Source organism: Tachysurus vachellii, chromosome 3, assembly GCF_030014155.1.
Source record: "Tachysurus vachellii isolate PV-2020 chromosome 3, HZAU_Pvac_v1, whole genome shotgun sequence".
Taxonomy (NCBI): Eukaryota; Metazoa; Chordata; class Actinopteri; order Siluriformes; family Bagridae; genus Tachysurus; species Tachysurus vachellii.
The window spans coordinates 12,382,273-12,408,160 of NC_083462.1; the positions used below are offsets into that span (position 1 = coordinate 12,382,273).

The following is a 25,888-nucleotide window of genomic DNA, read 5'->3' on the forward strand; positions in this document are numbered from 1 at the left end:
TCATTACAACACCATCTTGTTGGTAATAGCACTTGCATTCAGCTCCTGCACACTGAAAAAAACACTCCCTTTTCCCTGTCAGGAAACTGAACAGCTGATCCTCCTTTGGTTTCTCCTACAAGCATGCAGCAATTTTTTTTCTTTCTTTCGGCTGCTCCCTGTTCAGGGTTGCCACAGCAGATCATGTGGCCTGCATATTAGATTTGGCACAGGTTTTTTAAGATAGATGCCCTTACAGACGCAACCCTCTTTTTTTACCCTGGGATTGGGACAGATGCTGAGTGTTATCTCTTCAGTGGCTGGATTAGATCTGTTACCAGGAATCAAACCCGTGCGGCAGCAATGAGTGTGCGGGATCCTGCCGCCGGACCACCAGGAGGCTATAAGCATAGCAAAGTTGTCTACTGTAAAATGTAGCTCGAAAACCAGGTCCACAAAGGTTGGACCCCTAAGCAAGGCCCTTAACCTTCAATTGCTTGGTTGTATAAATTTAAATAAACATTTAAATCACTCTGGGTAAGGGTGTCTGCTAAAAGCCCTAAATGTGTATGTACTCTTTCATACACTGAATTGATTTTACAAAAATATTCCATCGATTCTAATCTGTGTAACATTTTTATTGTTGTTAGTTAAATACTGAAAACAGTGATGCTGGTTTGTCATGAACCTGAAACTGCACCTATTTCCATTAGGTGCGAGTTTTACCTACGATATAGAAATGTAAAGCATGAACCTCAGTTATGTCCTGCTCCCATTTTGCTATTTTACTAACTTCTGGTAGTCTCAGCATCAAAACAGTTCAGTTACAGCATTCCACCACTGACAAGATAAGAATGCATAAATACACACAGTGTGATACTCCTCAGCTGGAACTGGCTTGGAGTCAAACACACATCCTTTTAAATGTGTGTGTGTGTGTGTGTATATGAGAGAGAGAGAAGAGAGAGAGAGAGAGAGAGAGAGAGAGAGAGAGAGAGCAATCTATGATGTTTGGGTGTGATAAAATATTCACCAGCCAGAAATCAGCAGTCATATTTTATGTAAGTTTAAGGCACACAAATTAAGACTCCACCCATTTCTCAAGGCATATTATCAAGTAATGTTCCTAAATCCCTTTGACATATCACAGCTTGATGCTTCATTACCACAAGTTCCAGTATCTAAACAATTCATATGCACCCTTGACTCGGCTTACAAAATGTCGTTGTTGACTTTACTCAGGACTTGGAAACGTCACATAAGTGAACGCCTGCATCCCAGAGAGAGGAGTGAGAGCAAAATGTACAATATGAACGCAACCAGTTTTGGCAGCATCAGTGACTTTTTTGTCGTTAACATACATGCTTATATTTCCTTTAAACTATGTACAAAAGAAATACACAATTGCTTGTTAGCTAGCTAGCCAATGAAATAACTAGCGGCCATTCTTACAAGTCAGAATGCCCAATGAACTAGCATGCTAACTGGCTGGCTATTGAGGCATATTAATACAGAGTCTATTTAAACACAAAAAGAGTAAACACTGTGATGGATTAAATATTTTGTGTTGTGCTGCTGTTTAAAGTTTGCTTGTGTTGGATATGGAAATTGTGTCAGCTCAGAAAATTCTTAAAGTCTGCAATGATGTTGGTTCCTTCTCTCTAAGGAGTCTAACAACCTTCACTAGAGCTACTACAGTCGTGTAATCGCACTTAAGATGCTGTTCCCCAAAGGACCCAGGCAATGGTAAGTTCAGAAGGTTGTATTAAAAGTTGTATAGCACAGCTCATGTTTTATATTTAGGGCTGTAACTTGTATCAACTGAACATCAAGCTGAGTCATCAACGTTTAGTTTTTCAGAGGTATCTGTCAGGGAATAAGTTTTGCATATTAGTTTCGAAAATGTTGTGGGTTTGGCCCAGTTTTACGGAACTATCTTCTCCTGCTGCAGCAGGAAACATCGTGGGTAAGTTGCAAAATTCATTTGGTCCAAAAGCTTTATGTTTCTCAGCATAGACCATTACCAAGAAACCGTCCACCTGCTTTCATTAATGCGATGCAGATGATTTCTTTGTCACTTCTCTGCTTTAGGAACTGTTGCTGAGGCGGCGGCGCAAAAGAGAGGAGGTTTTTGTCTCTGTGCCTTCCTGGTCGCTTTCGCAATCTCTCTAAACAAACAGGGAAAATACAGACATGAAATAGACAGAAATAGAGACAACTATCCATCCATCCATCCATCCATCCCTAACCCTACCTACATACCTAACTATCTACCTGTCTACAGTGGTAGCTTGGAAGAACTGGGGCTTAAACCCTGAAATTCTGATCAACAACCCAGAGCCTTAACCACTTGAGCGACCACTGCCCATTTTACATCTAATCTTTATATCTAATTTTGATATCTAAAGTTTAATCTTGAATGATTAAGCTCATTAACATTTTTTGATGCAGGACATCATGCTGTACACACAAACAGCTGCAGACTCAGTGTATTTTATTATTTCCCACCTCTGGCTATTTTAAATTCAGTGCTTTGTGATAATATCTTACCAGATCTTGTTTTTCCAAGGCACTGCTCTTACACACCAGCTTGAGCTTGCACAGGCGATTGCAGGCTGACACCATGTTATAGGACATCTACAAAACAATACAATAATCACAATCACATACACATAAACAGAGACAGAGTGGAGTATGGAATGTTTTCAGGAACTGCAGCCAAATATGTGCACAACTCATATCTTTCAGACTTCTGAACAAAACCATACATTCAGATATATGCATTCTTATTGCAATGGCTTATTAATTAGCTCTAGTGCCTAGTTTTATCTTTACTTTTATCCTCCATCACAGGAATTAACGCAAAGACAGCAAACTGTGATATTCTGAAGCGCTCGCATGTAAATTTTTTAAAATTACAGCAAGCCTTTTGCAGATTTGGACTAAAATCTCTCAATCTCATCACAAGTGTGCATTATGAATTTGATATGTAGAGTCATCAAATGTTAAAGCCAGCATGAGGACAGCATTAGTGAAAGAAGCAATAAGACACCAAGGGTACTAGGGGAAAGGGAAAGGAAACACAGCTACAGTCTGGACACTCGAAACAGCTGACTTTAGGAAAGACTACAAAAAAAACTACTAAATAAATTCAACTCACACTCACAGTACAGATAATAGTTTTGGGAGACATACAAGGTTCAGAATTTTGCATAGATAGAACACTTTAGATCTGAGGTAACTTTGGTGCTTAGACCCCTAAATATAATCCATCCATCCATTTTCTGTAGTGTTTTTCTCTCACAGGGTCACGGGGAACCTGGTGTCTATCCCAGGGGACAGGGGACACATTAGACAGGAGGACAACTCACAACAAGGCAAAGTCACTCACACACACACACACACACACACACACACTCACACACGCACACACACACAGAAAGGAATCAAACCCCAACACTAAAGGTGCAATGCAAACATGCTAACCACTAAGCTACCATAATCTAAATATAAAAACTGATAAATGTAAGATGTCGGTTCCAGAATTAAAAAAATATATAAATAAAAAAATTACACAAAACCACTGTCTATGCCTCGGTGACCCACTGCTATAAATCTTGTGTGTTGAACAAGCTACTTTATAGCTCTTATTCACAGAGCATATTAAGCAATGTTTACATGTTGTTGCGCTCATACACATGAGCAGTAGATGTCTCTGTTGGTCACAGTTGAGCTGATACAGCATGTGAATAATCACTCACTGAAGAGCTCGGGGCAAGTGTAGGTAGATTTGGACTGAACTACTAGAAACATGATGCCATATCAGTATGATTGAGTTTAAATATTTGAATGAATCAATTTGCCACATTTTGATTATGAAAAATGAAATTATAATTGGACCAGATCTTTTTTCTTTTTAAACAGAATTTAAGTTCAGAAATGAAACCAGATCCATTACCAAAAAAGTCATAAATAAATAAATAAAATCTGAATAAAAATAAATTTAAAATCAAGGGTTGCAATGTGACGAAACAAAAATACAAGGCATTGTTTTGATGTAGTTTTTCAAATAGTTGGGTTATCCTTAATCTTAATTAATATGAATTCAATATAATTTATAACTCAAAACTTTCAGTCAAGAAAAGTATTTCAAACTTGATGATTCGGCAGGTTAAAGATACAGACGCTACTCCTGATTATTATTCATCACAGGTCTCATCTAATAATCGCTGCATATAAAATAAAAAATATAAATATACAAAATACAAAACAATATTGTATCATATCATCACATGGTGATTTTTTTTTTTTGTAACACTACAGTTACACATATAATATGTAACTGAATCCCTCCAGAACTTTTTTTATGAATATTGCAGCCAAAATTTTCAACTGGTGACATTTCAAGCACAAAAGCATCTTTTTTCTTAACTACCAGTGAAGACACATATGTGATGACTTTCTGTGAGAGCTGCACTCATATTTGATGCGTGTGAATGGAAGAGAGCTTTGGCTGAATGTGTGATGTGATGACATCACAAGGCAAATCTGTTGTAATTTAAAAAAAATGAAAATGAAACTCCTACAAATATCGCAGAGGATGCATCAGACTTTAAGTTATTTTCTGCAATTGCAAAATACAGATAACGGACTGATAATTTGTAGGCTGTAGAGTTTAACAACAAATAGATTATGAACACACTCCAATCCTGCTATTAGGTATGAGAAAAAGATCATCGCATCAGGGAGATAGAAACGTGTGTGTGCAACATCTGATGAATGACATTTTAAGTATCGGAAGTCTCAAAATCTGTGCGCGCACCGTCACCGGCCGATGTTTGCTTAAGTAGCGGTGGTGCTATTGAATGTGTGGTGATTCAGAGCTAAGAGCAAACATGACCCACCTTCCACTTTCTCTTAGCATTAAACATCCTGAAGTTCTTTATGTTGATGGAAGACCGATTTCTCTTAGCCAACTGCGTCCTAGTGAGAGGCTAAAACAGAAGTCACGTTGAAAACACTTTATCTATACACATGGCGAGATTATTCTTGCTTACATTTAAATTTGAAAGAGGGTTGTTAAGGGGGGCTTTTTTAAAGGCTTACTTTAATCCAGGGGTGAATCAGGCATTCCTCAGCGGTCATTCTCTCACTGCGTTTTAAATACATATACAAAAATTAAAAATACAGAAATGAAAGATAATTAACAACAATGCAATAATTTGTTTATTTTCTATATCACTTGTTCTACACAGGGTCACAGAAAACCTGGAGTCTATACCAAGAGACTCGGGGCAGAAGATCAATCCATCACAGCACAAACTCACTCACACACACACACACTCATACACACACTACAGAGAATTTAGAGATGACAAATCAGCCTACAAAACATGTCTTTCGACTGTGGAAGGAATCAGAGTATGGAGAGGAAACCCCCAAACCATATGTGCCCCTTTCCACCAGAAAGAACCGAGTGCTGGTTCAGAGCTAGCACTGGTGCTGGTTCAAAGTTGGTTCCACTGGCGATCCTTCTAAGAACCGACAATCTAAGGACTGAAATTCTACCATTAAACCACCAAAAACTGCTCACTGTGCCACACTAAGGGGGAATATAAGGTAAAAAAAAATCTAACCTTTTTCTGCATAAATTATTTATATGTTTTATATTGTTTTATGTACCTTTTAATATTGCACAATATCTGAATTTGGATTCTGTCTCATGTATTAAAAAGTGACAGGATCGTCCATGAATGTTTGTTCCATGAACATAGAAGATATTTTTCTCATTAAAATTCCGAGAGAGATTTTGTAGCTGACCGTTTTTTTAACGGAAGACGTGAAGGATAAAATGCAGCTTCTGTCAGATGAGCTCTGTTATGCCTCTACTATTTTCTAGCTCAAATGTGTTACCTCTGCTCTTTGACTAGTAGTTTCTGGATAAAGTCTTTGGCCATAGAGCTGGTCTGGCTGAAGTAGTGTGGCTCAAACTCGTACTTCAACTCCACAATGTTCTTTAGCGTCTCTTCGTTTGTGTCGCCTTGAAACGGAGAAAGACCGCTCAGTCTGAAAGTGTAAAAGCTTACTTTAATCTCAGAAAGATATTCAGAGTATGCACATTTTCTATCAACTGCAATGTGTTTAAATAGCTATCTTTAAAGAAAAGGAAACAAAACATCGTAATGTAGATATTCATTTAAGATATAAAGTGTACATTAACTAATACTTACAGTGCATCATTATTTATTACACATTATTTAAACATGATGAATCATGTTCTATACTTCATACTGCTAAGAAATTCATGTGTAATACTGTAATGTTACTGTATCCTTTCACACACAAACTCTGAATAAATTCCTCCGTCCGTCATGTGTCAGGTACATGGTATACTGCAATATATCTTCATCAATATTTAGAAATAATTTGACAAGATTTCCATATGACTGCTGCAAATTTAAGAAACATTTCAAGTTTGTAACCTTAAATACAAGAAGTGACCAAAGGGCTGTTAAAAAAAACCCACTGGCTTCAAGATGACAGAACCAGAAGTGTAACATAATAGAAAAAAAAGCCATCAGATGTCTCTACACCACTATCTTTTCTGCCAATAATATACTTTAAAATGACTATTTTAAGAAGACCTAAATAGATTTTTACAAAACAAGTGTAAAAACAGCCTGTGTGGCTAATGATGTCTAAAACTTCACTAGCCAATCAAGTTTTTTATAATTACTTCCCCTAACATAAAGTGCCTAATGGTTTCAGTTTGTAATCAGTTACTGGGTGTTAAAATGTTTAACTTTGTACGTAATAAAAGAGCTTAAGAAAGAATTTTTGACAACAGAACCAACAGAGCTAATCAGTTATTTCCACAATGTTAGCATGAAAATAGCTCAGTCAAGTGAAGAGACAATGAAGAGCTTTAGCCAAAGTGACTTTTAGCCCTTTTCACTTATAGAGGAAATCAGATTTTAAAATGTGAAAGCCTAACTTCTGATTGAGGCAGAAACAAAAAGTATACACACCAGTATCTAACAATTAGTTAGGCTGCTATTAGATTGTCAAAAACATACATTCACACACATATCTACAAGCTGAGCTCTGTTACAGCTCTGATGTCACACTTCTAAACAGGGCAAGTACAAAACAAAACACATTTGAGTTCAGTAAAACATAAGTTTCCAGAAATATAAAAGAAAGTGTCAACACGACTATATCAAGGGATATTTCAGGCTATTTTAGTGACTACCTGCACGTCTTCCACCATCCACAAGAAGTCACCTTGCTTAGAGAGCTGAACTGCTGATCACCTGCTTGAGATTCACTTCTTTATTTCTCTAGTTGTGCTTTGATGCTTTGTATTACGTGTGACAATCTCAGTCTGTACTAATGTCATTTTCTACCTCACACTTTTACAGTGTTCTGTTGTACAAGAGAAAACTTTAAACGTTCATGCAACAGTTTGGACTGAAATTACAGCACAGCAACAACAATAGCAATTCACTTAGCAACAAGTTAGTAGGTTAATGTTTGTAATAATGTAATGTTGATGATTACCTTCTCCAAACAGCAACTAGTATGGTTTTAACTAGTGTCTTGGCTCAAGAGGAACATTAACATTCCTGGGGAAGTTGTGGATTAATGGTTAGAGAGTCTGACTCCTAACCCTAAGGTTGTGGGTTAGAGTCTCGGGCTAGCCACAACTGAGGTGCCCGAACCCCCCCAACTGCTCCCGGGGCGCCGCAGCATAAATGGTTGCCCACTGCTCCGGGTGTGTGTTCATGGTGTGTGTGTTCACTGCTGTGTGTGTGCACTTTGGATGGGTTAAACGCAGAGAACAAATTCTGAGTATGGGTCACCATACTTAGCTGTATGTCACTTAAACTCTTCATAATGTGAATGGACATAATAATCTGATATCGCTCTATAATATGAGGAAGTCGAGACTACCCAAGTAGATAAATTGAAATTTTAGGTTGAGGTGTGATTTGGATAGGGCTGAGCGCTATCTTATATGTTTAAGCTAGATTTATCAATATAAATCTATATTGATACTATACTGAAAAAATATCTCCACGATTTTGATAAGGTTTTTGAGCATTTTTCAAGATTTAGCCGATGTTCACAGTAAATAATATACACTTACACACATTTATAGTATTTAGCAGATCGAATTAATTAATCTCATTTATACAACTTAGGGTTTTGTTCCAGAGGTCAGTACTGGCAGTTTGACAGTGATGGGATTTAAACTCACAAACTTCTAGTCAGCGGCCCAACATATTAAAGACTGTGCTACCACTGCCCACAGAACAAAATAGTTCTTTTGTGCCATTTCTGTGAAAACCTGCCAATATCCTGTCATTTTTATATTTAAGAGTGCAGGGCAGAGACAGGAATTCAACCTCCAAACCAAGGGGTATGAACCAAACATACTAATGACCATGCCAAAGAACCGTGTTTTTTTTCACAACAGATTTCTTCTTTGCTTTACAAGGTATCATCCTATTGAGAATACAAGGAGCCAAAAGTCTGCACTCCACTGCTAGCACTAGCATCCAAATGCATAAACGACCCTCTTCTGGTAGTCAAAAAGTGAAGCAGTCACTCCTATCCACTGTTTCAATGATTACTCCATGTGAGAGGAGTTAAAAAAAGAAGTAATAATTTTGTATTTCATAATGAAACTCTGATCTCTGATCAGCGCTGATCTCATAACCTTGTGACGTAAATGTTATGGCTAGGTTGGCTGACCAACTTTTAGACTGAGTTGAGTATGCTTCTTCGACTTCAGAATAAAAGTTATCTTAGCCTGGGAAGTTTATATCAACAAGAAGATAAGTTTAATTTAATTATTGGGGTCTAAGAAACATGTGGAATAAATTTATTTTCACATGTATAATTGTATGAAATGAATATCAATATCAAACAATATGAACAGAAAGTTTGTGATAATATTTTTGACTATATTTCCCAGCCCTAATTGTCAGTGGCATTCAGGTGAGGAATTACAAGTTGTAACTTCTCCTTGAATGCATTAAGCATTCATCTGCCTGATAGAAATCATCTCTTGTGAAGTATTGACACTATTTACTGAACTCAACTACCTGTGTAGGACCAGTTATAGAATCTGATTGACCTTTAATTTGCTCCTGATTTTTGCCATATAGTTTATAATATTTGCTTGAAAAGTTTACAGTGAATCTACCTTTCCAGTGATATTCCTGTCTACCATGAAACATCAAACACCCGCATTCATGAAAATTCTTAGTGCAAAGAGTTTCGCCTAGTGACAAAATTCTAAAAAACAATTCGTAGAAATGTGTTTCTCCTTAAAATGAAAGGGAAGATCGTAGTAAAGATAAAAGTTATTCAAAAAGCATCTTAACCCATATAAGGTAAAAAAGTTTTAGGAGTAGTGACAAGGAGGACTTTTAAAAGGATTAAGAGATTCTTTATCAGAGGAGAAAATGGCCGAAAGGAAGGTGAAGAGGGAGAAGAAATGTATAGACACATATACATATAAATGGCATTTACGCACTGTTTTGAAGATTTTAGCATTTCGCTAAGTGGCATAGAAGCAGATATAATTTGACATTTCTGCGCTGTGTCAGAGATGTTTACATTTACACTTAAATTACATTTATTACATTTATAAAATGCAGATGACAGACTAATATGATCGGTTATGAACGTAATACACAATATAGATTTAAATATCTTAACATAGAAACAAAGTGAAGGCTTATAATAGGCCAGATTAAATGCTCTTTTTATTAGCCAACCAATCACAGTCTTCAAAAGAAGCCCCGCCTCCTTATTAAGATAAAAGTTGTTGTATTTTCCGTGCTCAGAGCTGCTCTGATATCGGTCCTGAATCACTCTTAAGATAAGATTCCTAGTTAGAAATGTTTACGCTAAATTAGGAGCTCTTAGAATATTTATGAATGCAGGCCCTGAACATTTGGTGTGTTTGAATACCTGAATATTTTTGAGTACAAATTTTAATACAGAGTACGAGTTCGTGTTATTTTTACTACTAATAATAAAATGTGTAATCTATTTAGTTGTCAAGAACTCTGTTTATGAGCAGTGCTTAATGTTTACTGAAATCACATATTTTATAATGTGTATAAAGATTTTTTTTTATTGTGTTGAGGAATTCAAATAGACCTGTGGGTATTTTCAAAAGCATGACTCAAATAAGAAAAATAAGTACTTACAGAATGTAGGTGATGACACCAATACTCCTGAAGAAAAGAAACACATTGGAGAACATTCTTTCACTTCTCACACCCCAGTTTCAAAACAGGTATGACGGTTAAACAGAAACAGGATTAAAAATGAGAACCATATGTTATACATCAGATACAGGCTGCTTACAGCTTCTACATACCATCATAAGCATAGCTAAATAACCCTTTCCAAATTAAAACTTTGAACATGCTACACCTCTGATATGTGGCAAGAAATACACACAAAGCTTTTAGATAGTTGTTACACAAAAAAATGCTTTTAACTGCACACCAAGTGTGATGGTCTATATGAATAGTGCGCACATTTTTATGCAGAAGTGGCCAGGATTCAACTTGTCAAAAATTCACCCTGAGGCGCTTTGTCACACCGCGCGTGTGTGTGTGTGTGTGTGTTTGTGAGAGACTGTGCATGTATGTACATGTACACACCACATATCTGCTGCTGTGTTGAGAGGTTCGAAGTTGATGATCTCCGGTGCTAAAAGCAGAAAAAAGAAACTTTATGAAATGCAGAAAAGTCACGATACCGTTTAGTTTAGTGTGTAACTTCACAAGACAGCGCTGACTTTTATGAAATTTCAATCAGTTCACCCCATAAACACATTTGAAACTGAATTATTAATGTAATATTGTATTGTTCAATAATGGACTCATACCACATAATGGCTTAAGTTTTAGACTTTTTTTAAGTTTATGAAATAAAATGTCGTGTCTTTAAACCATCAGATTCAGTGAGAGAATCCACAGCGACTTATCATGCTGAATAATATTCCGGCCCACACTGTTTCATATCACATCACCTCTGTAAAACCGTCAACTCTGGATAATGAATAAAGATCAGCAGCAAAGATTAACATATTTAACAGCTAATTGATATTAAAGATATCCATTCATCACTCCATCCATCAGTCCATCCATCACTCCATTCATCTCTCCACCCACCCATTTCTATAAATACCTCCTATATATATCTTTTTCTTTACAGATGAACATATGTACATGTCCATCTGAAATGTAACTGAAAAGCCTGTCCCATCTTTCTCTTCCTGTTTCTGTCCACTTATTTCTCACCCTGTTCATGTGACTTCCTGAACTTTCTCTCGTCTCCATGGAGAATTTCGGACCTGAAAACTACCATGCTAAGTATTTTTACTAGATGTTCACTCGTATTAAGCACAATTAACACAAGAAGTCTTACCAATATACTGTGGGGTTCCACCCGTGCTCCTATACTCCACTCCTTGTAAAAAGCAGTGGGCCATTCCAAAATCAATGATCTTAATGTTAGGATTGGGGACCTGCTTATCTGACATCATGATGTTCTCAGGCTGAGGGAGGACAAAAGCAAAGCATTGATGCAGGAATAATCTAAAAAACATCTCAAAGCATTGTTTATTTTAAGCTAAATGCATTTAGTCTTAATGTTGCACCAAAAACATATAACATAGCATATTCAGGTCAAGCAATGTCTAATCCACAGCATTTGATAAAGTAAAAGCATAAACTAAAATACAAAAGATAGAAGCATCTTTATAATAAAACTATATATCAATAAGAATAGAAACTGTAAGTTTAAGACAAAGCACCTTTAAGTCAAAGTGGCCCACGTGTTTGCTGTGCATGTAGTTAACGCCCTCTAGAATCTGCTTCAGGAACTTGATCGCGTCCGTCTCGGTCAAGCTCTCCTTTTCAGCAATGAAGTCAAACAACTCACCGCCTTGAATACTAAGAATAAAATAAAAATAAACCATTTCCCTTTTTCACTCTGTGATTCTTGAATTTCTGTAAAATAAGTTTAAAGATGGAGTTAATAATGTGCAGAAGTTTAGATTACATCAAAGTAACCAGAAGGAGTCTTTCTAGTTATATGATCGAACAGTACCCAATAAAGGACATAAAATATAGCAGATGCATTCAATTTGTAGTTTTATTTTTACATTATATTTTATTGTCTCGGTGCTGTTGCTTTTTCAGCTGAATCAGATTATAGGATTTTCAATACCTACTACCAAAAGTTTTCTTCCTGCCTGCAGAGAAGCTTTACTTTCTGTACTTGCTCTTCTACGTTGAATACCCAGGATGTAACGTAATATTAACATAAAAACAATAATTTGAAGTAACGTGTTAAATTGAGAATAGACAAATACAGATATTTATAACGTTGCAAACAATGATTAATGGGGCCAATCACTTTCTGATTGAAAAAGACCACAAGCCTCTGCGACCATCAGTGCTTGCTCCAAAATGCATCTACTTATCCAATATCGGACCATTTTGGGCAGATTTTTTGAGCTGTGTTTGAGTTGTAGTGAGGGTGAAAATTTTTACTGAAACTTGGCAACCCTCCTCACAAGCTTCAACAAATTGTTCTTTTAAAAATATTACATTATATTAAAAACTTTAATGTACATACTATACTGTACTTAGTCCAAAGCTGGCAATCTTTCTAAATAAGCAAACAAAAAAAAAATAACAACAAAAGCCCTGCATAGAAAAAGTGTTATAGTCTACAGTTTGAATTTGCATTTTGGATGCAGATATAAGTAGTTAAATATTATTATAGTTGCATTATTTTTAGTTTAATATTTATATTCATTATTAAACAGTCTGAACTAAAACCCATTCTGTTTATCCCCCATTAATTCCCCATCCTGCACTGCATTAAGTGGTTTTGTCATCATAATGTTACCCCAGGACCTGTACATCTACTGTACATACTGTATATGCCACAACACACAGACACACATATACACAGACACACACAAACATACAGCTCTACGATGAGGACCACCTCTGCCTTGCTCTCAAACACATCATGGAGGGCCATGATGTTCTGGTGTTGGAGGCTCTGCAGGATCTCCACCTCTTTCTCCACGCTCGCCCTCTCCAGGCCCAGGCGGCTCCCTGCACCGCGCCGCAGCATCAGAAACTTCCCTGCCCACACGATCCCAGTAGCCCGCTCACACACCTCACGCACTTGCCCGAAATGACCACTGGTGCAGCAAGAACAGAACATAAGCGAGTTGAGCTCAAACCTGTTCTACACATTATACAACTTATACAAAGCAAAAGGACAAAAATTCTATCAGAGGCTTTTGTTCCATTAATAATACACCTCCTTACATGGTTATTTGGTCTCTTTGTGCCTGGTGTGGCTTTTATTTCTTTACCCCATTTTCTTTTGTGGGTAATTATCTGCCAATAGGTCTCAGGTGCATTAGTGATGTCATGTATGTATTTGTTCATGTGAAAAGCACTACACTAAAATGATCACGTCTCTTCTTTCTTCCCAATGAGTGCGAGCATGTTTTAGTCTGCATGCTTGCTACATGTGTTTTATCTACAGAAAGTAGTTCCTGCACCTTTGTAACTGTAGCAGGGGATAAAAGGAGATTTTTAGGGATTTTTAGACTTCTGTCAGGCAAGAACATAAAGTTGAAGCTGCAGTGGACAAACGTTCACCAATACTGGACTGGAAAAATTATGAATCTGGATTTATGCTGAGACACACAGATGGAAGGGTCAGTATTTTCTCCAACAGCATGAATCCATGGACCCAAAGTGCCTGTGGCAGGTGTATCCTTTTTACACTTTGGCCCTTTCAATACTAATAAATCATCACCTGAATGCCACAGAGTATTTGAGTATTGCTGCTACCATGTGCATACCTTTATGGCCAAAATTTACCATATTCTAGTGGCTACAATAAGGACTTTAATGCACCAAATTCATCTCAAACTGGTTTCATGAACATGATAATGAGTTCAGCATTCTTCAGTGTTTTTCCCAGTAACTGGATCTGAATCCAGTAGATCACCTTTGCAATGTGATTGGACGAGAGATCAAATATCTGCAGGAATTCAACATGGAGCTGAATCTACATGCCATGAAGAATCGAAGCTGACTCTACCTAGTATTAGTGTAGTGTTAGTAATAAAGTGCTTTATAACTGTATAATGATCCAGGCTTAATACCATATATGTAAGATTGCAAAAACATGCTTTTCTGATCAAGTTACCACAGAGTTACCACAGACTTCCTGTCAGCTCACACCAGCCTGGCCATCTTATCATTATAAATATTAAAATTCAAATATTTAAAAAAATATATAAAAATAGTATGTCTTACAGATCAAAACTAGACTCATGATGTATGTTGATGTGAAATACATTTCAACTTCTATCAATGTATGATAGGTGTATCACTGTATAAAAAGTTAATATACAAAATCCTTACCTGCCCAGTACCTGTCTGATTTCATATAAATCCTCAACATTATCCAGTTTAAAATGCGCCATGATGCTTCTTCTCACTGTTTTTTTTTTTTTTGTTGTTGTTGTAGAGTCACAATGTCGAATACAGCATTGTTCTTGATGTGATCTCTGGAATGTTCAATCTGAAAAAGAGAGAGAATGGATTTGTTCTTTATTATAATGTAAATTACCTAAGGAGTAACAACCTGTTTAGACCATTTTATGTTCACATATGTTTACTTTTCACCACACAAAGCAGTCATGGTCATTACATATCAGTCATTTTCGATTCCTCTAGAAAAGGAAACATACAAAGAAGTAGTCCTGCAAGTCATTGCTATCGCACAAGCAGGTCATATCCTTTTGTAGCTGTGCCAACGTTGTTACAGTTTTCCATGTAGCACAGAGAATGTTTACTGATGATTACATAACACACCCATTTTTCACATACTAGCACCCTTCTGTCATTCTGTTATTTTTTCAATGATTTCATTATCAAGTAAAAACATCAGTGACTGAAAGAGAACAAAATAAGAACGTTAGCAGAGGGAGGAGGGAAAATTGAGGACAAGTTGCTAATGCTAATGCTGTGGTGAACAAACTGCTAACTCTATCTATCTATCTATCTATCTATCTATCTATCTATCTATCTATCTATCTATCTATCTATCTAAGTTTTGTATTATATTATTTAACTAGCCACAGCTAGTATTTTCTTGCATTGAGTAGCCCCCTAAATGAACAAATCTTCAAAAAGCTTTCACTAAATCACATAAAACACAACAGAGAAACATTTTAAGTTGTACTGTCATTATCAGGTGTCCAAATTCAGTGAGTTAAAAAGAGAGAGTGAGTGACAGTAAATAATTAAAGACAGGTTGAGCGAAAGAGAAACGAGTACGGTAGGTAAAAGATGTCAGCTCTTGTTTAGCTGAAGCAAGTAATTCCACACATAACTTCAAAAAAGTTTGAAAACTTTTATATACATATTTACCTGCTCACCTCAAAGCTTATAGGTTACTGGGTAATCTCTTAATAGATTCAATTATGTAGAATTACTGGTTAAATAATAAATACGAATAAGAATAAAACTAGCAGCGGGCGTTAGATTGAAGTAGTTTACTGATACTACTTAAAAATATGTAATAACCTGCTTACGCAGTTGGTAATGGTATGCTAAACTGGAAGCTAGTGATCTTGTTTGCAAAATGAGCATCAAAACACCAGTACAAAACTAATGTACCAAACTGGACACTAAACATACCTTAGACTACATTCGAGGTAACGGAGAAGCTTCTGTCTGAACTGTTCCTTTAAGAACACAAGAAGATCGACGACAGTGCAGGCGGCAAATACACAGTGCAGGTGGCCAGAAATACTGACAGACAGACAGACAGACAGATAGATAGATAGATAGGTGACCTTGTTGGTAAAGAAAGACAGACAGACAGACAGCCTATAGATTCATCCAGTTAGATTATCCTGTTTCTCTAGGCATTCAGTTAGACACAGAAAGACAGGTAGAGATGGACAAACAAAGAGAGAGACATCAGGTTGGAGGATCCTATTTCTACAGACAGACAGAGAGATATACAAAAAGTCAGAAAAACAAACAGACAGAGAGACAGACAGAACGACAGTATAAACTGATCATCATCGGATTCACGCACACTCACATACAGTAGATACAATTGCCTTATCTATACTGCATACCATCAGGAGTTTAGTCTTTTCCTGATAATGGCCCCTATCCTCCTCCGACTGGCTTCCTTCAGTCTCTTCTCAGGAAGTCAATCACAAGACACAACAATAAACTTCATTCAATCAGAAGCAGTCACTCTTGAGCCATAGACCAGAGAGGAACAATCACCATCACACTGCTGATGGACAGAAATGCTGAAGCTTAGCCAACTTCCACCTACTCTAACTGCACTGTGGTGAACAGTGTGAACCTGACATTATTGTTGCTTCAACAGAATGTCAAGGCTACAAAAACATCATGTGTTTACAGTAGACATGCGAAGAGCCTCTAACTCAGTGAGCTGTAGTTGCTGAAAATATTGTAGTTGTAGAAAATACTGTAAATGGTCTAAACATCCCAGCATGCTTTGCATAACACATTTTGCATACTGGTTAGTTTTGTTATCTTTAGAGCCAGGTCTGGTGTGTACTGTCTATGTATTTCATGTCCATCTGTAAAGGAAAGTGTTCTGAGCCTTTCTATTATCCCTCACTTACCAGATACCAGGATGCGAACATTCCTGATCCTAAACCTAAATCATGACGCAGCTGTAGGCTTTTATGCCCCAAAAATCTTTAAACATTTGCCTACTTGAGAAATTTATTAGTTATTAATAGTTATTATTTTCTTTTTTATTATTATAATTATCATCATTAACTATTATTATTTTATTTTAAATTTACACTTTTACTTTTTTATGTTTTGACGTTAGGCATTTTGAATTTTAAACATTAAAGGTGTTATACATATAACATATTCTTCTTCTTCTTCTTCTTCTTCTTCTTCTTCTTATTATTATTATTCCTATATTGTTGCTGGTTCTGTTTTCTCACCATTATCACCCCTGGCTTGCTCATTAGATTAGATTAGATTAGATTAGATTAGATTAGATTAGATTAGATTAGATTAGATTAGATTAGATTAGATACAACTTTATTGTCATTACACATGTACAAGTACAAGGCAATGAAATGCAGTTTAGGTCTAACCAGAGTGCAATAGCAGCAAGTGCAGGATATACAGTTTTTACAAGACTTAGTTAAGTTAAATAAGTTAAATAAAATGGTAATATGAAGTGATTTACAGATGTGTGTATACTATGAATATAATATACAGATGGCTATAATTATAACTGAAATTTACAGAAGGATGTAACAAAATATATGGCTATTGCTATAAACAGTAATTTACAGATGTGTATGTACTATGAATATACAGGTGAATATATATGTGCTATGAATATAATATACAGATGAATATATATGTACTATGGACATAATATACAGATAAATATGTACTATGAACATAATATACAGATGAATGTATATGTACTATGAATATAATATGCAGATGGCTATTAGTATAAACTGAAATTTACAGAATGGTATGTACTATAAACAAAATATATGGAGAGATAAACTGATTAAAATAATTGAAATATTTCCGTAAATCTGCTTTGTAAAGGGTTTATAACAAAGATTCTGCTGATTGAAGGTGAATCTGAAGTGGTGAAGAAGCACAGGCAGTTACTGGGTTAACTTTTACGGCTTGTGGGTTGCCTTTTAAGGAAAAGTAGGCAGAGCTGTATGTTTCATTTCAGGAAGGGAAAACAAACAAAAGTCAATGATGCAAAGCAATACTGTGTTTCACATCACCTTTAAAGATTATTATTAGTATTATTATTAGGTCAAATTATTATTGTTCACATGAATTCCTGTCAACTTTTTTATTCAATCCTAAAAGTAACTCAACCCTGTCTCTTATTTAAAAAGAAAACACACCCAACCCCTTAAATCATTCTTAATATAATTAGTTTTGAAAAGTTCCAATTATCTGTAGAACTGTAGAACTGACAAACTGTAGAACTGACAAATTATGTAGTTCTCTCTGATTCGGTCATAACATCTGCTCGAGCCGTTTAGTAAAACCAATGCAAGAGCAATTTTATTTTTCATATAAATCAGGGTTTCCCTGGCAAAGCGTGTTATGTCACTCTGTTATACCTGCTCTCCTAATTCCAGTGTCATTAAAGTCTTATCATTATTGATACACATACTCCATTCACTACTGCTCTTTATTCATGCAAACATCTGCACGTGCTTGCGCAAGATCTGCTCTGAGTATTCATGCGCATTTATTATTTAGTCTACTGTTTATTAAAGTAGTCAACCCAATTAGTACCGACACCGTTGTCTGACTCTGACATTTCTATCAGTCCTGCAATGCCACTAAGTATAAGTGGGATGAAAGATTGTACCTCCAGGACCATTCAGGACTTATAATGCATGTTACATGGTCCATGCAGGACTGTTGTAGACTTAACAGCGTGTATTGCAATGTTCACTAGGTGTAGTGTAGCTGCAATGCTGAGCAGAATTCATGGCTCCTGAGGATATGAAATTGCGTGCACGTTCGGATCACGACTCAAACGTATGAGATGCGTGACTGCAGAAAAACTGGGGGAAAAAACTGGGGGGGAAAAAAAACAAACAAACTCTTATCTGTACTCACCTGGACCTGAACAAACACCATATTCAACACTAGAGTAATTCTTTAGCTGTGTATTACAGGATAATAAAAAAAGGGGATTGTCGCGAGCGCTTGCATTTGCAAACTTGCTTTTCAAAATGTATCCGAATCTCGACGAATTTCTTTTGGTGTAAACTAGGATATCAAATATCCAGTCGCAGTGATCAGTGCCTACAGTGTAGCCCAGCACGTATTTCCGTGTAGCCTGTAGCTCGAGGGTTACTGCAGTAACATTAATCTAACATCCACATCCATTTGTGAATAAAGTCACTCATGCAAAAGCTAAACACTGACCTGTAAAGTCTGACGGCGCTTCTGGGTTCATCTCTGCTTTCCTCATGAAGAACCATTCACCTGATTTGAGGCTTTAACTTGAATCTATGCACAGGACCTGGTCAGACGAGCACGCGCGTTCTGACCGGGTGCGCGTCCGCGCTCACTTCGAGGTAACTAACGTCCATTACAGGAGGAGCTTAGACACAAAAATGTTAAAACCTGAAATGTTTTCTTCCCCTATGCATTAACAGTACAATGCACCACGTCGTGGTAAAGTGAAGTATTCCGTATAATATATCTTTTTTTTTTTTTTAATTCTATTCAATTAAGTTACATTTTATTTGTATTATCATTAATACAAAATAATACCAACATTCAACTATGCATTGGTTTAAATACAGATCTTTTACATAACCTAATGATTAGTAAAAATTGTTCTTACACAATATGGCCAAGAATATATTATTTTATTTATGTTATAAATACTAGAATGTATCGATTGTCTTTATGTGTCTTTATGTGCTGCAGCATAACAAGTTCCATTCACAGGAACTAAGAGGCCTAAACATGTTCATGCATGAAAACACAATGTGCACAAAGTAAGCATCATAAAGATACAGGTTGCCAAGTTTGTGTTGCTTAAGAACATAAGTGACCTGCACTGATCCCTGACCTCAACCACATTGAACAAATTTGCATTGCTCCCAAGAACTCCTCACCCAACATTAGCACCTGTTATAAGTTTAAGTCATAAAGACTTTGCTGTGTTTATCCCAGGACCCAATGCTCCTACTGAACACCTTTTATTTAAGTTATTTAACTCAGGCAGCAGCTTTGTCTCTCATTGCCTTAAATTGTAAGGCTATAAATCCCATCTAGAATTTGGTACTTTCACAATAAAGAGAAATTAATATGCTTAATTCCTAACATACATCACCACGATAAAGCATCAATGAAGATACATTTCCTAATGAAAGTAAACAAATTGTATGGATATCATAACAAAAAGATTTCATAGAGAGCATACCCATCATGTTTACTTGGTAAAAAAGAAAAAGGCTCACTATTAAAAACAATATGCTATAAATTAAATGCATTTATTCAGTCCTATTTTGATACAGCAAGAAACCTGGTCTGGGATATTTAAAAAAAAAAAAAAAAAGATTTATAGCATGTTCTAACTTATATTTTGGATAGTATTTTAACAGTAAACTTCTTCCTGAATGTCCTGAGTGGCTGAGTGAAAAATTAATCTAGGAACAGAGACAGTAGTAGTGTCTTTTTACAGTGTTTTGCCGCCATCTAGTGGACAAATGGAGTCAGTACAATTTATTACTGATCAAAAAAGTCTGTTTGAAATAATAGTTGGTTTCTTCAAATTCATTTAAGAAAATATATTCACAGTAAACAGTGTATGTAAATCCTCCGTCTAAGGACTCTATAGTCCAATTCAGCAGTTTCTTAATCTTTATACGAGTGCGACCTTACTGTAAGAATGAAAATGCTTTTATTTTCCAGCCCACCATCCAAGATTAATAAAAAATCAACCATTTAGACTATTCACTCAGTGGGGTGGTTGGGCTTGGCTAGAGAAAAGTGATAGCGTAGAGTATAAGGTGTTAGGCCAGGTGCTGGGAATGTCGTGAGTGAGAATCCCAGGGCCAACAAGATGGCGCTCTTGGGTCCCATAGTAAGGCCCTTAAGCTTAACTGTTCAGCTGTATAAATGAGATAAATGTAAGTCAAAACAGGTGCAATATGTTAAGAGCAATATCTCAGCTGTTTACTACTTCAACTAAGTAGTATTTTATCGGATCTCTTATGTTAATATTTATACTCTTTTATGTTTGTATACATTTTTTTTTTATTTTTTACCATTTTATGCACTATAAGGACTGACACAATTGCATTGCACAGGGTACAACGACAATAAATAATCTATCTATCTAAGCAAATAATTTTAGCAATGGGGAAGTAGTACAAATGTATTTAATGCATAATACCCTTGAGTGACAATATAGTTATCCAGTCTTAGAAGTACTCCTGACTTACAATTCTCTCACAAGGTGATGAGTCATGACATTCCCGTGGCTGATGCTTCTTTTATATCCAATTTTGATTTGGTAGAACCTTCAGAATAGGGTTAGTATAAACTTTTATTTAGTCTTATTTATTATTATTTTTTTTTGTAGGCATCAAATTCTAAATTTGTAAATATTTAATTAACAGGATTAAGTTTTTCCACTGAAAACCTGAAAACAGCACCGAACACAAAGTAACCTCAAAGGTTTATTTAAAACAAAAACAATATACCAAATCATGCTGGTAATAATAAGAACAATATAAAATGAGTACCAAAACAAGAGACAATAACTTTAGGAAAGGTCAAGGCCAAAGAAACAAACAATGAAAGGGACATGAAAGAGTTAAATTACAGTAATATAAAAGTAAAGCTTTCATGAACAGTGTTGAGAGTAAGACTGATAACTACAGTGATTGCCTGTATTAACTTGAACAATATACTGTTGGTCCCCCAAGGGATTTAGTACAAAGTTGTCAGCATATTATCTGCCTGTTCACAAGAGGAATATACCTAAAGAAAGTGACCTGCAAAGATGGCCCCATTTAAAGAGTGTTCATTTACCTGAGATTGAGGCAGGGGATGAGCTGTTGATTGGAACCAATGTTCCTAAAGTTTTAGAACCATTGGAAGTCATCCGCAGTGTGAATGATGGGCCCTATGCAATCAGGACAATGTTAGGATGGACTGTTAATGGACCACTATCTGGAGATACTAATGATGTAAAGGACTGTGCTCAAACAGAGGTCACAGTCAATAGAATTTCAGTTCTGAATTTGGAAGACATGTGACAACAGCAGTTTAAAATGGACTTCCCTGAATGTAGCCAAGATGAACAAACTAGCTATTCAAGAGAAGATCAGAAATTTATGGAAATGGTGACAAATTCTGCTAAGGTTGTTGATGGGCATTATGAGATTGGCTTACCTCTGAGAAAGAGAATTCATATGCCAAATAATCGGAGAATTGTAGAACAACATGCTTTACATCTAAAGAAGAGACTTCAAAAGGATGCTGTCTTTCTTACTGACTATAAAGATTTTCTGAAGGATATGGTTTCCAAAGATTGTGCAGAGCAAGTACCTGCAAGTACCTGTCTAGAACCTGTCTTTCTTTTTATGTTGATGATTGCCTTGTTTCAGTTGCTACTGTTGAACAAGCGATGACATTGTGCCAGGAACTTGTATCCATATGTGCCAAAGGTGGATTCAGGCTAACAAAGTGGATGAGCAACAGACGTGAAGTCATGGCGGTAATACCTGAGGATCAAAGAGCAAAGACAGCAAAAGACTTGAATATTGTATGTGTTGAATATTGAATAGTGTTGGGTATGCAGTGGTGCATTCAGTCTGACACATTCAAGTTCAAGATTGTAATCAAAGATAGACCTACTGTATGACTCAAAGAGCAATACTGTCCATGATTAGCTCTGTCTATGATCCTTTGGGAATTGTGAGCCCTGTACTATTGTCTGCTAAGAAAATATTGCAAGACCTCTGCAAAGGAAACTTAGGATGGGACGATGTCTTGCCTGAATTAGTTGTTCAAAAATGGAAAAGATGGCTTCAAGAACTTCATCTTCTGGAAAGCTTTGAGCTTACAAGAGCTTTAAAACCTCCAAACTTTGGTGACTTCACCTTTGCACAGTTGCATCATTTTTCAGATGCAAGCAAGGGTGGCTATGAAACTGTGACACACTTGTTAACACACAATATGCATTCTCTAGTACATTATGCTTTTATCATGGGAAAGTCAAGAGTAGCCCCAATGAAGTCTGTTACCATCCCAAGTATGGAGCTCATTGCTGATACAATGGCAAGCTGTATGGATGTTATATGGAAGAAGGAATTACATCTGCAGCTTCAGGATTCTGTTTTTTGGACAGACAGTGCTTTTGTTCTCAAATACATAAAAAACGAGACTTCGGGTAACAGAAATTCTCAGAAATTGGAGATACGTAGATACAGCGAGCAATCCAGCTGATGTTGCTTCTAGAGGATCGACTGCCAAAATCTTTCTCAAAAACAGGACATGGACATCAGGTCCTGCCTTTCTTCTTCATTCTGAAAGTGAATGGCCTGCCAATATTCAGGTCATTGCAGGCCTGCCAATATTCAGGCCTGCCAATTAACCCCCTGACTGGATCACATTACGGAGGGACCTGGGAAAATTTAATTCGATCTGTACGGAAAGTTTTGAATTCCATTTTAAAGCTGCAGAATTTGGACGAAGAGAGTTTGCAAATGGTTCTTTGCGAAGTTGAATCTATTATCAATGGTCGTCCAATCACCAAAGCATCCACTGATCCAAATGACCTGGAAGCATTAACACCAAACCACCTGTTGATTTTGAGAACTTTACCATCATTATCAACAGGTGAATTCAAAAAGGAAGATGTTTATGCTCGCAACTTTAAACCATGAGACATAGTGCTCATAGTGGACAATACAGCACCTTGAAACTCCTGGCTTATTGGACGCATAATTCAAACATTTCCAGATAGAAGAGGATTTGTGCCTCATGTGCAAGTTAAAACTAAAAACAACTGTCTGGAAAGGCCAATATCTAAGGTCTGTCTTTTACAAGAGGCAGGAGATGGATCATTTTGTTGCTTAAAATCTTTGGACTTTTGGTGACTTTCTTTGCAAAATATGAACAGTTTTTTTCTGCCTGACTTTTTCAGGGTTTTTTCTCTTTTGAAAGAAGAAATGGACATTAAATGATGTAAATGCATTATTGTTGATTGATTTCATGTCTAATTTATGGAGATGTAATTATTACTTGAGAATAATTAGGGGCTGGAATGAAAGGGACATGAAAGAGTTAAATTAATGTCATGTGATCATGGTGGAGGGTCACGGGATTACCTGGGAATAAGAATATTAGTCACCTGTTCATTCAGTGTGGTTGAGAGAGGGGGTGAGTCAGGACGATGTATTCTTTGTTGACCATATACAGTACACATATATACAACTTTCAAACAGAAATAGCTGTCTGTGCAATAAAAAGGGACTATTAACAGCTGTTTGCCTCACTGATACTTAATATGCGTCGCAAATGCATTGAGGTTCCTGCTTCAGCCTCTCAACGGCCTTTTAACAACGTAAGATAGGTATTGCAGTAGCAACAGTTTAAAAAGTATGCACTGGCTAGCTTTGTCTCAGAAGACGTGTGAATAGCTTGATGACAACCATGTGATGAGTCAGGAGAAATATCTCCTGGGCAGGAATTTACTCAACTAAAAGAAAAACAATGTAAATATAATACAAAAGGGTCTATACTTATGAGTATATATTTACAACTATAGACTTTGACTTGTATGGTTTGTAACCCAACATATTAAAAAGAGGAAAGAGCATAACCCGGACCCTGCCACAGCACCACACCAACAACGTTCCGTGTCAAATTTAAAGGTTTATTTAAGCATCTGGATATAACAGGAAGAAAATCAGTTCAAGTTCAACTGAGGCAGGGAACAAAATCTCAGAAGGGGGCAACGGCAAAATAACAAACAAAAGTTCACTGCCTGGGGAGGGGAAATCTTGATAATCTAGAACACAAAAGTAAAATAAATAACAGATACCTGAACTCACTCCCTAACTAACACAAAACAGGAGAAAACAAGGATTCACAAAATAAAGTGGCACCCACCTCCCTACCGTTCCCGAAATTACATGAGATAACAAAAGAACAATCAGCACCAAAGTCACTGAACACTAGAACATTGGATCGTGAGCACAACAAGGGATTCAATACGCCGCACCGGGCAGGACATGGATCATGCTCTTGGAGAAAAAGGTCTCCCCGACTGAGCCTTCTGCTCTGCCTTTAAACTCCTTTCCTTCCGGTTGGTAAACAGGTGCAGCTGGGAGGAAGCAATTAGATGACCTGAGAGCAGACAGTGGGAGGAACCACAGGAGAGCAGGAGACAACATAACAGCAACCACAGGACAAGACAAAATATACGTCTTTGGACGTAACAGGTTATACTGTTCTATATAGTTCCATCCAGATATAAACCAAAAGCTAGGTGTCAAAATGTCTAATTCAGCGCTAACTGTGATAAATTACTTCTTGTTTAGGTTATTTTTAGGTGAGAAAAATCTTCAGTGATTTTTTCACCTTACATCGGTCAAAATACCAAAATAAGGTTTTCATATACATAAGCTAAAAAAACTCAAGGTCAAGTTCAGGTACTTCTTCTGCAGTTCCATTGTAGTTGTTGAGGTTCAGTTGATTCGACCCTGAGAGTTCATTTCTACCACTTTTCTAAATGATTTCCTGGGTGTACAGATGTTTGTACAAATGTTTGTGGTATCTTCAGTTGTTTAGAAATTGATCTTAAACAGAAACCAGACTTGTAAATGCCAATAATATAATTACTGAGGTGCTGTCTGAGTTCTTTGGATTTCTTTATGCACTTTATTCAGGGCAGAAACACTGACACAAAATACAGCCACAGGAACATTTCCAATTTATCCTTTTAAAATGACCTCTGATGTGAACAATTCTAGACAGTATAAAGTAATATGAGTTGACATGAATTGTGTAGAGTGGTGAAAAACCTTTAGCGTTGTGGATGTAAACCTTTGGACTATGCTGTATTCAGGAATGAAGCGATTTATTTTGAAGAATCCCACTGATGCACTAGATCAGAAGTTCTAGTCTGTGAAGCTGGGGCAATTTTTTTTCCTGCCTTCCCTCTTGTTTTTCGTTGTTCTATGCTTTCACTCTTATTCTCTTCCTGTGTGGTTGTTAAAGGACACAAACTG

The 25,888-nt window shown here is 36.6% G+C and overlaps 1 protein-coding gene across 1 annotated transcript; it reads right to left on the minus strand.

The window, feature by feature from the left end:
* Window positions 1-1,022: 1,022 nt before the first annotated feature.
* si:dkey-240h12.4 (death-associated protein kinase 2) lies at window positions 1,023-19,195 on the minus strand. The gene is made up of 12 exons (XM_060865777.1): window positions 19,056-19,195; window positions 14,475-14,634; window positions 13,010-13,231; window positions 11,825-11,963; window positions 11,437-11,566; window positions 10,668-10,716; window positions 10,206-10,232; window positions 5,893-6,045; window positions 5,086-5,131; window positions 4,884-4,973; window positions 2,530-2,616; window positions 1,023-2,147 (listed from the first exon to the last, which is right to left on the minus strand). Exons 2-12 carry the CDS (start codon window positions 14,534-14,536, stop codon window positions 2,067-2,069), a joined length of 1,086 nt encoding a protein of 361 aa, XP_060721760.1. The 5' UTR covers window positions 14,537-14,634; window positions 19,056-19,195; the 3' UTR covers window positions 1,023-2,066.
* Between the last annotated feature and the right edge of the window lie 6,693 nt (window positions 19,196-25,888).

Excerpts from the sequence above, each read along its gene's own strand:
- si:dkey-240h12.4 (XM_060865777.1), bottom strand. The coding sequence starts at position 14,536 with ATGGCGCATTTTAAACTGGATAATGTTGAGGATTTATATGAAATCAGA. Across the intron at positions 2,617-4,883 it reads ATGCTAAGAGAAAGTGGAAG|ATGTCCTATAACATGGTGTC; the intron begins GTGGGTCATGTT and ends ATTGTTTTGTAG. Across the intron at positions 2,148-2,529 it reads CCTTGGAAAAACAAGATCTG|AGAGATTGCGAAAGCGACCA; the intron begins GTAAGATATTAT and ends CTGTTTGTTTAG.